The sequence below is a fragment of the Diceros bicornis genome, chromosome 9, assembly GCF_020826845.1.
Source record: "Diceros bicornis minor isolate mBicDic1 chromosome 9, mDicBic1.mat.cur, whole genome shotgun sequence".
In the NCBI taxonomy this organism is placed as follows: Eukaryota; Metazoa; Chordata; class Mammalia; order Perissodactyla; family Rhinocerotidae; genus Diceros; species Diceros bicornis.
Genome location: NC_080748.1, coordinates 86,911,696 through 86,925,020, shown reverse-complemented (window position 1 = coordinate 86,925,020; position 13,325 = coordinate 86,911,696). Strand labels below are relative to the sequence as shown.

The 13,325-nt window shown below is 49.6% G+C and overlaps 1 protein-coding gene across 1 annotated transcript; it reads right to left on the bottom strand.

Annotated features, from left to right (window-relative positions):
* Positions 1–2,747: 2,747 nt before the first annotated feature.
* On the bottom strand, positions 2,748–11,024 carry PROZ (protein Z, vitamin K dependent plasma glycoprotein). The gene is given in 8 exon segments (XM_058547737.1): positions 2,748–2,774; positions 2,776–3,290; positions 4,188–4,305; positions 7,100–7,185; positions 7,544–7,675; positions 8,648–8,761; positions 9,353–9,377; positions 10,659–11,024. Coding segments are annotated over 8 exon segments (1,383 nt in total).
* Between the last annotated feature and the right edge of the window lie 2,301 nt (positions 11,025–13,325).

Genomic DNA, 13,325 nt, shown 5'->3' with positions numbered 1-13,325 from the left:
CATAAACATCCTTCCAACTTCTGACTGGAATTGCTGTGTGCGTACCTGAGTTTCAGTCGGGGTTTAATAGCAGTAGGAAGCTGAGGTTTGTTGACACTTTCAGGTACTTTTGTGAACAGTAAATAGTGGCAGTGAAAATCACGGATTGACAGTTAACGGTAGATGATGCCTAGTCATATGTGGCAGTGGAAGAGACAGAACCTCGGGGGTCAGTGCCCTAGTGCTCAGACGTGGTCTGAAGGCCTGCAGAGCCCCGCGAAGGCTAAGGATCACAGGCACCTGTCACTGCTGGTGGTTTGCATGCTTCACCTTCGCCCAAGTGTGAATCAGTGTGGCCCTCCTAACAAGTCTTCTAAGGGGCTGGCCCGGTGGCACAAGCGGTTAAGTGCGCGCGCTCCGCTGCGGCGGCCTGGGGTTTGCGGGTTTGGATCCCAGGCACGCACCAACGCACCGCTTGTCAAGCCATGCTGTGGCGGGGTCCCATATAAAGTGGAGGAAGATGGGCATGGATGTTAGCCCAGGGCCAGTCTTGCTCAGCAAAAAAAGAGGAGGATTGGCATAAGATGTTAGCTCAGGGCTGATCTTTCTCACAAAAAAAAAAAAAAAACCTTTAAAAAGTCTTCTGAGTTTTATTTTTTTGTTTGATTTGCTTATCTCAAATGGTTTCTAAGCACTTTACTAAGTTTTTTAGAGCCGTTCTTTTCATTTAGAAGGCCCTAGTTCCCAGCGGGCAGTTCAGGCCTGTAGCTCTTCTCTGATAGCACATAAACACTGTAGTGAGTTTTTACCTCTATCTACGCCGTGTTCGTAATAACTGCCAAACAGGGTTTTACTCTAGTTTAGCAAATCCAGATTTGTAGTGCAAATTAATGCCATAAACAAGATTGCGGATATTTTTGCAGCTGTATTTACATAAAACTTGCTATGCTCATTTGCAGGTTTTTAAATTATTAGTAGACATTGAAAGCAGTGGCCTAATTACCACTACCCAAATAGTGGTATTTGGAAATTTTGCTAAGACTTTAAAATTCACTCTTGTTCCCCCACGGCCTTCCCATTAGTCTCCATTAGATTAGCATATTTATTTTTGTCACAATCCTTTCAGAGAAATGGGCCAGCGCTTCTGCAGATTGGCCAAAAAGAAAGTTTAATTCTAGGATTCAAGTTTATATCAAAAATAAAGAGATACTTAGTGTGTCTAAGCATCGTAAGACTTGAATTTCTGAATTGTGTTTAAACTCCCTATTTTTCACTCAAAAGAAATTTACAGGCCGACCTGGTGGCGTAGTGGTTAAGTTCACATGCTCCGCTTTGGCGGCCTGGGGTTCGCCAGTTCAGATCCTAGGCGCAGACCTACTCACCGTGCATCAAGCCGTGCTGAAGCGGTGTCCCACGTAGAAGAGCTACAACTCTACAACTATGATACACAACTATGTACTGGGGCTTTGGGAGAAAAAAGAAGAAAGAGGAAGATTGGTAATAGATGTTAGCTCAGGGCCAAGCTTCCTCAAAAAAAAAAAAAAAAAATGAAAGAAATTTAAATCAACTTGCATTTTTAATCCCTTAAAAAAATCCTCTCTACCTTTCAACATCTCTGTCCCAGGAGGCCCCGGCAGACCACCTTCCCCCATGCCTGTGCCTCTGGAGTGAGAGCCGCCCTCTGTGCGCCCGTCTGCTGTCCACAGAGCAGTTAGCTGTGGAAGCTCTTACCTCACGTAGGGCACGGGGACTGGAGTTTGTATGCCCGTAGTTGAGGAGCAGCTCCGCTACTTCCTTGAGTTAAGAGAGTAACTCAAACATCATCTCTATCCATTTGCTCTCAGTTTTCATTTCGGCACAAACGCGGACCCCACGTGGAGGTCTGGGCTGTGGGAAAGCACAGCTTGCGGCTGGACTCGGGTTCTGCCTCTCCTCGTGTGGAGGCTGCAGTCTTCCTGATGGCAGGAGCTGATGTCTGGGATTCCACCTGTGGAATCCACTTCAGCTTCTTCTTGGCCCTATTTGGTAGATGCTACTGTTGCTCCATTTAGAGACGAGGAGACTGCGGCACGAAGACCTGTACTTGTGCGGGAGTCAGCTAGCGGGTTCAGTAGCAGGGTTGAGAGGCTCCCGAGAGCCCGTCCGGGGGGTTTCCCTCTCCTGGCGCACAGCCCTGTTGAAGGCCCACGTTTTCTACCTTCCAGCCTCTCCCGTGCTTCCTGATCCTCTCTCTAATGCTCTCTCCATACCGTGTCCCTCTCTGTTTGATCTCTTGTCCTGTGCTGACCCTCTTCTGGTTGCTTTTTCCAATGCTGAGCAGCCCTTTCACTCACCCTGGCAATCAGTGAACATGGCACAACCATGAGGTCACTCTCTGTCTATAACTAGCAATTCTTAGAAGCTTCTGTCCCCAAGACACTTACTCATCGTGTGCTTGTGTTAGACTAAGCAACACTCATTGACTTGTCAGCATCAGAAAGCATTCGACTTGAAAAGGAGCCAGTTTTAGGAACCTGGGCTGTTTTACGACTGACAGATATGTTTTTATTATTTAGTGTATCTCCCTTCTTCCCTTAGGGTCTCAGTTTAGATAAGAAGTCCCAAGGAAGGGACGGTCAGAGCACTCAGTAATGCTTTCGCAAGCCATAACTGATGGTTTGTAGACCGACCTAGTGCGTTGTTCTGAAATCATCACTTAGAACCGTTTTGCTGTGAAATTTCAATTGATCTCATGATTGCAGTTAAAATTTGGAATCCCACTGCATATTTTAATCTTTGTGGTTAGCTGGGCTTAGTTAACTTCATGATTTGTCTAAACCAGAGTAAGTATCTTGAAACCTTGGTGAGAAGAAACGCCCGTCCATGCTCATCTGTGGGCACTGAGCACAGGATCCCCGTCAAGAACCAGGTGCCTTCGTGTTCTCTGGTGACCACACTGCCCTCTGCCCACCGCACTGCTCCGCCCACTGCTCCCCTTTCGCAGTACGTCCTCGTCGTGACTGTCACATTAAGGGCTTGGCCACACTCCTCACCATCCATGTGTGTGACCAGCAGCTGCGTCGGCACATTGCCCAGCTGGAAGCCGTTGAGCGTCCAGCCGCTGAGGAGACCCCGTGCTCCCGGGATGAGGGCATGCTCTGCAAAGTCCCTCTCCGGCACGCAGATGGGGAGCCCAGCATCCGGGCACTGGATGGGCAGCCCCAGCTCCAACAGCGAAACGTCATTGTCCCCGGTTTGTTCCTCGTACCTCACGTGCACGTGGACGCTCTGCACTGCTATGGTCAGTGGGTCTTTGCTTGTTCTGTGAAAATCTGAAATAATGAACGATTGCTGGTTTCTAAAGTCTGATTTCAAGGTTGCGAAAATACTAAGAGACTGATTTCTCAGTGAATGGTGAGGAGGCAGGGGCTGGTTGTGATGGAACGTGCCACGGCCACTGCACTCGTCTCCTTTACTCATCCGTGGATTCAAAGGCACATGGAAGAATGAAGTGTTTTCAACTAATTCCCATGACCTCTCCCACACTCTTCTTTAAAAAAGTCAAAATGAATTATTTTGGAGGGGGAATACAATGAAGTTTAGTGAAATGGTCAAAAAAGTGGGAAGAATTATGAGGAACTTCAAGCAAATCAAACTGGGCTGTTGAGAAGTCGTTTTTTAGGCTGACGTTTTGTTGACTGAAAAATGTTTAAGGGTGAAGAGTAAAATGTATTTAAGATTCTTCAGAATCTTTATAGAGCACTGTCACAAGTTATCACCGAACCTTCGAAACCTCCCTGCGGGGTAGAAGTTAGTGCCCAGTTTTCCCAGGTGAGGAGCTCGGCACAGACAGGTTGGGTAGTGAGCCCAACGGCATAGCCCAAGGGCTCCGGTGGTGGAGGGGAATCTGAACCCAGATTTTCAGCCCATATTCTGTCTCCTGTACCACAGCTGCTCCATTTCAGTGTCAAATTATCTTTTTATTGGCTGTGATTTCCTCCTTAGACTAAATGTTGGCATTGCCTGCTTGCTGTGCCCAGGCATTCCACTAGGTGTTTTACACATACTTTCTGATTTTATAGGTATCTGAGGAATAGTATTAAAGCTGAATTCAGTTCTGTATTGCAATAGAAACAAAAATCCTAGGTTTTAAGTTTTCATTTTCATTTTACATAGGATAGTTTTTATTTCCATGTGATCTTATAAAAATGGATGATTAAAATACTTACTTGTTTTCACACTAATATTTTTGTGTAATAGCGAACATTTTGCCGTTGTCAGTACAAAATTTTTCTGTATTACAACACCACCACAGAAGTCTTCTCCTTTGGAATTTGTTAGTTTTACCTTTAAAAATCAAAACAGACAATAAATAACTAATGCCAGTTTGCAGGACTAGGGGCAGTGTAGTCTGGTGGTTAAGAATATGGCTCTGAAGACAGAGCTGAGGAGGGAGTGTGAGGTCAGCCACAAGTGAGGTGACGGCAATAAACCACAGGTGCACACTGCACCCCAGAGCAGCCCCAGAGAGACAGAACTGTAGCTAATAAGCCAACAAAGACAGAATAGAATCATAAAGAATACATAAGTAATCCAATAGAAGGCAGAAAAAGAAGAAAAATGGAAAAAGCACAGATGGGAAAAATAGAAAACCAATAGCAAAATTATGGATTTAAACCTAACTAAGTAAATGTAAAATGATCTAAATGCCCCAATTAAAAAGGCAGGGATTTGTCAGATGGAATAAAATGGAAAGCCAACTATATACTGCCTATAAAACATACACTTTAAATATAAAAATATAAATAGTTTAAAAGAAGACTGGAAAAAACATACCATGCTAACACTGATCAAAAGAAAGCTGCAGTGTCTGTGTCAATACCAGACGAGGGAGGGCTCAGAGCAGAGAATACGACCAGGGGCATGAAACAGATAAAACGTGAGGTTGCTGTCAGGATTAAATGAAATAAGGCACATACCCACATAGCACAGGTGCTGGCTCAAGAAATGTTAATTATTACAATTTCCAGTAGCCTGATGGAAAATGCTGAGCCAGGTAGTCAAGAGTTTTTCAAATTTAATGTAGCCTCATTTCTGGAAATCTTAAGTGTTTATTAGTAACAGTTGCCATTTATCGACTCCTTGCATAAGTCAGGTACGTTATCTTTATCCTCACTACAGCTCTTGCACTATGCATTTTGTAGGTGAATACGACCAAGTTTGAGGGCAGATGCATTCTCAGCACTAGTCTGCTAGACTTGGAGCCAAGTGCAGTGGAGCTCAGGGCCAGTTTCTTATCTAGAAGGTAAGAAACAAGTAAGTTCTAAGGATAGTTTTCAACTCCATATCCTACTAGGCTGGTTAATTATTCTCTTTTTCAAAGTTTTTTCTTTAAATACCATACATTAGTTCAGTTAACTAACTTCAGAACTATTTATTGTACCGGAGTGAAAACCTCATAGTATCAGCCTAAATCCAAGTGTCTGCAAACACGCTTGAGCTGTACCCGGAGAACACTCACCTCCCAGGTCCTCGCCCCTAGGCCCGTGGATCCTGGTGCTAGTTCAGATTAAAATGGCAGCTAAGGTTCCTGAGTGCACAGGGAGACTGAAGACTGTGCACTTGGCAGAGCTAGGCCACCACCGTTGTTGATGAAGGCTGGACCGCACAGTCATCCCTCCCTCCAGACCCCGTATTCTGAGGCTTGTTTTAGCACCCTGAAGGGCAGACATGATGAGAAGAATGCGTATATGAATAATGGGCCTAGAGAACTTAAAGAGAAAAGGCCAGAGAAGATGAAGGCAGAGTTGCCCAGGCTGATGACCAGATCATTCTGGGTGTGTCCCTTCCTGACCATCACGGTGTTTACCTCCCCTCAGTCTCCTTTTGAGTCTGGATGACCACAGTAGTCACTGAGTTCTATCGGGTCGTCTGTCCAGGCCGAGTGATCTTTGTGGCCAAACTGGCTTGTAAGCATCACAGTGAAATACAGGCGCTCCACACGCGTGCACACACAGACACACACACAGCCCCTCCCCAAAGGAACTTGTAAAGCTCTGCTGTCCGATACAGTAGTCACATGTGGTTACTGAGCATTCGAGATGTGACTGGTCCAAATTAGGAGTTCCAAGGGTAAAATACACCCCAGATGTCAGAGATTTGGTATGAAGAAAAAATGTAAATATCTCAATTTTTTATATTCGTTACATGCTGAAATAATATTTGGATATATTGGGGTAAATAAAATACATTATCAAAATTCATTTCACCTGGTTTTACTTTCAATTATATATTAAATTACATATGTGGCTCACATTATATTTCTATTGATAGGATGGTTTTAAAGGTTGTACTTCAGGCAAAAGGAGATGATCTGCATTTGACGCCTGAGATGCGAGGGAAATGGAAAACATAGGTAAATCAAAACCCATACTGGCGGTACAAACCATAATAATAAAAATAATACCTATTTTGTGGAGTTACTAAAAAAGCGAGAAAAGAATAAAATATTGGTCAAAATAGCAGATGAGCCTAGCGTGGGGTGCTGGAAATGATTTGGGAGGGGGTTGAACATACTAACTTCGTGTATGGCTAAGTTAAATGTGAATGTTTACATGTCAAGAGTGTGTTAAATAAATAGAAATGGAACATGTAGCTCCCAACCTAGTCTAGAGGGACAGGAAATAACAGAAACAAGTGCCAGAGACACCACCTCCTGGCCACAGGAATGGAGCTGGAGGCCCGCAGGTGGGTGGGCGGAGCCGGGCCTCGTGCCTCTCCGGGTCACTCTGGGACCCACATCAACCTACCCACCCACCAGGCGCTGCGAAGAGACACCGCGCCTTCAGAATGCTGAGGTTCTGGGAGAAATGACATTGAGAACAGTTGTTGAACTCCATTAGAAAGGCCCAGGGTGGCTGTAAGTGAAACTATACGTTTCTATTTGTTGCAAAGGACAAACACAGCTTTAAGTTGTGGATTCAGCATTAGAGAGTGCCTTGACCTGTGACGTAGAGATTAGCACCTGAATCATGCTGCCTCTCTCACTTGGTCTTAACATTTCGGTTTGGCAAAGAAGATGGAAATGGCAAATAGGGTGAAGTTGGTAACAAAAAGTTAAAACATGTTTATAAAATGTTACCTGCCATGGGAAGATCTGAAGATTCTGCGTGCTGTTCTCTGGTGTGGTGATGCTCTCAGAATTCAGGATTCCACACGCGCACCTCTCTTCATTTGTGGTGACAACAAGAGAAGAAAGTCAGTGCCTTCCAAGTCGAGCATCAGGTGGCACGCACGGTGCTGACTGCTCAGATCTTAGTCCTACGTGCTGAGGCTTTGAGTAACTCATAGGTGCAGGGCGGAATGAAATGAAATCCCTGCTCTCAGGCTGTGGTTTAGCTCAGAGGCTGTGATGACCCGGACAAGCTCCAGTGGGGGCAAGGACGCTGGCTGAGTCACAGCGACCCCTCATCTCAAAGGAAGAGGCCTTTCAAAGGCTCTTACAGGAGAAGAGGGGAAAGTGGGACGAGCCACCAGGGCGGAAGGAGAAAGGCCACCTCCTCTCGTTTCTCCTCTGAGGACTCACCGTGTGGGATGCACGACTTGTGGTCCTGGCCCAGTTTATACCCCTGGGCACAGCTGCACGTGTAGGACTCCTCTCCCGGGTGGCAGAAGTGTTGACACCCATCCATCCTCAGTGGGTGACATTCATTTTTAGCTGAAAGGGAAACAAAAGGGAAGACCGGAAATGCTGACGTGGAAACCGTCATTGTTAAATCTCCTTGCACACTGAGGCTCTGGTTTTCAGTCCAGATGTCACTCTTTTCACGTTGTTGGCTCATACAAGTGTCTCCCACACTTCCATGTCAGGAATGTGCACGGAGAAAGCAAAGGATCAGTGAGTGCCAGCCCAGGTATTTGTCCCCAGAAAATGTCACTTGGTCCTGGGAGACTGCAAACATTGCAGGGTGCCTGTTTGTTTTCCTGGCTGTGCGTGCTCACTCGGGTCAGCCGTCACTTCCTGCTGTGGTAGCTGTGCTCCTGAAATGGCTTCTTCGAGGTGGGATGTGGAACGGGAGTGGGTCTAGTGTGACCCCGTGTGGGTGGCTGAGCAGCAGGGATGGGGGCAGGGACATGTGTGGGGTGGCCACAGAACCTTGCTGTGGCCCTTGTTAAATTTGGGGTGTCTGCGAAATCTTCTGGCGCTCAGGAAGTAGTGGGAGTAGAAACTTGGACTTGGGAGGAGAGATCTGGGCCGGAAATGATATTTTCCCCCAGAAAATTGGCTCTGCGTTGACCAGAGGCATTAAAAGGATTAAGTGAATTTATTTCCTCCGTGTTTGGTGATTATGGATAGGAAATTGGTTTCTCCCCATCCCCACAAATAAATTTTGCATTTATTTATTTGTATTTAAGGACTATCAGTCCATGAGGCTCTAAGTCTCAGCTGCGGGAACGTCTGGCACCCATGCCTGGCTCCGAGCGCCTGTGTGACCCCTCACAGCCTGGGGTCAGATGGCTCCAATGGGAGCGGTTCAGGTGGGGGTGGGTTTGGGAGGAAGAGGAAGAGACGCTGGGGGAGGAGGCGTGTCTGGGGCCAGAGGGCCCTTCAGAGAAGGTGATTCCAGTGGAGAAGCACTGGACTCGGGGTCCTGCCGGCACCTTGGTGCCCACCCGGAGCCCGTCTCACCGAAGGTGCAGTCCCTGCCCTCGTAGCCCGAGGCGCAGGTGCAGGTGTAGCTGCGGATGTTGTCCTGGCAGGTCCCGCTGTTGCGGCAGGGCTGGGAGGCGCACGGGGAGCCACCTGCCGAGAGGGATGGCGTCACCCAGGCCCTCCCCACGCCCCTGGCCCTGTGCCCGGGGCCCCAGGAGGCTGGGGCCGGTTGCCAAGCCCCACATGCATCCCCCGGGGCCCCAGCAGCCCACATGTGCCCATGAGGCCCCTCTCAGTCCCCTTCCTCGACCTCCTTTCCTGGCTTAGTGACCACTGTGACTGTCACTGGTGCCACAGCCCTGCTCCTAGTTCCCCTCGCCCACCCTGTCGGCTCCTCTGTCACTTGGTCCCTGGGCACTCCTCCCAGCACTCCTCCAGCCTCGCCCAGCATCTGCCGAGCCTCGGTGTATGTAGCCACGTGCTGATCCTTCAGCAGGAGGCCCCAGGGACCCCCCGAGGCCACGAGGATGAGAGGAGCCGCTGAGGTTGGGGGACCCTCCTGCCTTTGCCGCCCAAGCCCCCACAAGAGCCTTGCTCTGATCCAGGTCCTCCCCTTGGGTCGGGGTCGAGGAGCCGAAGGCTTGAAATCTGGAATCCACTGGCCGTCAAGCCCGCTGCCTTCCTGGATCTCAAGAGAAAAGAAGAGGAAAGAATCCTGGAGAGATGAGGAGAGCCACTCACCCATGTACCTCGTCCAGAATTCATTCTGTGAAATTGAAACAAAAGTGTTATCAATGAGACATCAGTTTTTCTATATTTTCTCCTGTAGGTGGACTTGAAGATAAGAAAATGTTGATTATAGCCACTTAATAGGAAAATACTGGTTGAAACAAAGAATGCAAGTTCTTCACTTCTTCACTTAAAGTCCTCATTAGTATGCGTGGAACACTTGCTGTTCAGTCTGCATTCACTGTCACCTGTTTGAGGAAGGGGAGCCAGTGTGTGACGGGGCACAGACACTGCGACTGCGGCCTCCCAGGCCTTCCCCCCTCCATGGACGGCGGCCTGCAAGTCCTCGCCCTGCTCGGCATGACGCACGTGCAGAAAGTTCACACCGCCTTTCGTCTTTATGAGCCAATTAACTGTGATTAAAAATTAAAAGTGGGGGGGGGGTTTGGTTGCGGGGGAGGTATCCAAAATTAGGAGAATTACTCAGACTCTGAGCCTAGAAAGTAAATGTGTGAGTCCTTGTACGTCCCGGTCACGCCTGGGCCTGTAACGGCCTGAATGATGTCACAAGTCCGAGATCAAGCACAGTTTTCCCTTCCAGGGAGTTTGAATTTCTCCTAGTTTTATCAGAGTTTATGGTCTCCTTCAGAGGAGTTGTCTTATATCTGGGCAATTAAGAAACTATAGAGAAACAGGTCAATATTTTACGCAGAATCAACTTTAAATATTGCTTTTATATGTAAAACTAGGAAATCTTTATTAAATATTTTACTATTCTGAATATTTACACACAAACATTCAGCCCCTCAGTTTTGGCTCACTTCTCTGTCTTCTGATAAGCTTAAGAGTAACTAAGAATGGCAAATTCTTACCTGTATTATTTAGAGTATGCTTGTGGTCACTTTTAATCCAAATTCTAGATTACGAGAGATTTTCTTACTATGCTGGCATCCTAGGGAGAATTTTTGTTTCTTAAAAATTTGTTGATATATTGTAATAATTAGGTCTCTATTTAAAATACCGGATTCTGCCAGGCTAGTGACAAGCTGAGTGGGGTTTGTGATGGTAGGTAAATCTGATGTGTGTGCTGATCTGCTGGGTTTAGGGTGTGGGGCTGGGTTTGCGCCGGGTCCCCACCTACGAGCGGTGGAAAGCTTTCCACTTCTCTGCCTGTTTCCTCATCTGTAAAGTCAGGACTGAGTCCACCTCACGGGGGAGTACACAGTCTCGTTAATTCCGTCGTCTCTGAGATGGCGCTCTCTAAGGCGCAGGGGTTCAGGGCATCAGAACCAGCGAGTTCGTGGTGGGGAGTACGTACCGTGGTCACGTCATTTTCAAACACTTCTCTTGCTTCTTCATAGAGACAGATTTCTTCATAACATTCTTTTTCCAAATTCCCCTGAAAGAGCTCTTCCAAAAGATAGGAGCCAGCACGCTTCCATCTTACCAGCACTCCATTTGCTCTTGAGGCAGAAAGAAACACTACAGAGCAAGGTAAGAAGGCAGATACCATCGGAGGGGAAGGATGTACCCAAGAATCGCAATCCCTAGGAAAAGCCCCCACCCAACCCCGCATGGCGGAGCCAGAAAGGACGCAATTTCGAAGGAGCCGCCTACCTGAGGGCTCCGCTACCGGGAGGGCGAGGGGGACCAAGATGAGGAGCTGCAGGACGAAGCCTGCCATTCTGACTGCCGCCGGACAGGTCTGCAAACACAGGGCCAAAGTCCACCCCAGGGCTCAGAATGGGCTGGCCACAGCCACCAGCCCCAAAAGGCGGCTCCAGGCAGGACGCCGAAGCTGAACACAAACTCCCGGGAAAGAAGTGCCTCCCACCGGGAGGACACTGAGCTCCGAATGTTCCAAATGCAGGCGTCAGGCCTGCGTTTTTCTGTTCAAGCCAAAAGAGCGAAGAAAAGGCAGAGGAGTGAAAAGCCGGGGCCAAGAGGGTCTTGCCGAGACACTTCGGGAGACACTGGGTAGACTTCCCTGGAGTGCAGTCAGGGGTCCCCTCCAAGGAGCCAGGGTGACAGACTGAGGCGGGGAGGGAAGGAGAGAGAGAGAGCGCCCGGCCCGGCCCATGTAACAAAGCTTCCCCGCAGGCCAGGTGTCCTGAGCCTGGGGGTGCAGCAGGAGCAAGACAGTCACCTGGGGCTCATCCCAGGTGTGATGGGACACACTGGAGGGAGGGACGGGGAGGGAGAAAGGATGTCAAATTCCGCTGCCATGAAAAGGAGAGCAGATAAGGGGTACAGAGCGATGGGGGCTGTTTCAGACAAGCGGGTCACAGAGGCTCCCTTTGGGGCTGAGGAGGACTCTCAGGGCACAGAGAGGGAGGGAGCTCTGCCTGCAGCAGAACAAGGAGCCCAGTGTGGCAGAAGGGCGTCCACAGGCAGGGCAGCGGTGGACCTGAGGTCAGAGAGAGACCCAGAACTCTGGTGGGGCAGGTCACGGTGTAAAGGGCCAGAGAGTCGGCCATGGCGGGCCTCACCCGCCTCCCGGTAAGACCAGCACAGCCAAGCTTCCTGCAGCGCCACGTGCCACGTGGAGGAGGGAACCCAGGCGACATTGGTAAGAACCAAGTGTGTCTTTGAGCCCGAGAATCACACTCAGCACCATGAGGTGACAAATACTCTGAACCCCGTGTGAAGGGACAGCAAACTCACATCCCATTCTTCAGTAGTTCCTGATCCCACACGCATGGAGCTCGTCAGCACGGGGCGTTGACTCGGGGATGCCCCTCTGCCCCGTCTCTGTCTCTGTCTCTCTTCCTCTGTGTCTTTGTCTCTCTTTCTCTGTGTCTCTGTCTCTATCTCTGTCTCTGTCTGTCTGTCTCTGTCTCCCTCTCCTCTCCTCCACACCCCCATTAATCAGGGATCCCCTCCTGTGAAGGGGCATCTGATAGAACCCCTACAGCATCCTTCCTCACTGCATCCTATTGGTTCCCTTCAGTCTCATGTAATGCAGTCCCTGGCCGCCTGGGTCTTTCTGACATGGACCCTCAGCTGATTCGCCCGACTGACCTGCCCCGGTTAGACTGGGTGAACCCTGCTTGGGTAGGAGCCCTGCATCACCATGTGTGTCCTTCCCAGTGTGCTGCTGTCATGACATCATATTTGGTCACCAGGAGGACGTGCCCCCTGGGTCTCGCCATTATAAAGCTACCCTGTCCTGTCTGTAATCAAGTCTTTGCTAGGGCAGTGCTCTGAGACTGTGTGAATATCTCTTTTCCCAACGACTGTTCCACCAGTTTTGATGTTCAAGGTTGATGACCTGCCTCAACCAACGATTCCTGTGAGGGCTATAGCCACGGGGTCCTGCCAAACGGAAATTTAAACCCTCCAGTTCCCATTTGATGGCTCCATCCCAAGGGGATGGGGAGCAGCCATCCCACCCACCGTGAGCCCCATCCCACCCCTGCTGAACCCCTGCGGGCATCGTGCTCCGTGCCCTTCATCCTTCTGCAGACAGGGCCTCAGGACGGGATGGACCCTCCAGGGAGCCGGCACCCACAGGCCCTGCATGTGGAAGGGTGTCTGTGTTCTCCGAACCTACCACCCTACCGGCTTTGCAGTGCTGGCACGGCCCCCATGTAGCCGGCTCGCTCTTCTCTGCCTCCTGACTCAGGCTCGCCAGCCTCCCTGTCCCTTCAAAGCTCCTCACCCCGTCCAGAAGCCCCTCCCTGTTTGGGGGCGCTGTGCTGCCAGGCTGTCACCTTGGTCCTCCCCTCGGGAAGGGAGGGTGCTGGTGTGGACGAGCGGTGCTGGGGGAGACGTGGCTTGTGGTAGTACTGCAGCCTCTCCTCACGCTCAGGAGGAAGAACCAGCCCTCGCTTTCTCCTGCCCTCTGGCTCCTCACCTCTGCCTGCTTGCTGAGCTCTGCCGTCAGGGCCTCGCCTTCCACACCAGGCAGCCCCTCAAATGACTCTCCTTGGGACACTCTGGTGGCAGATAATGGAATGTCCCCCACGGCACAACCTAGCTCCAT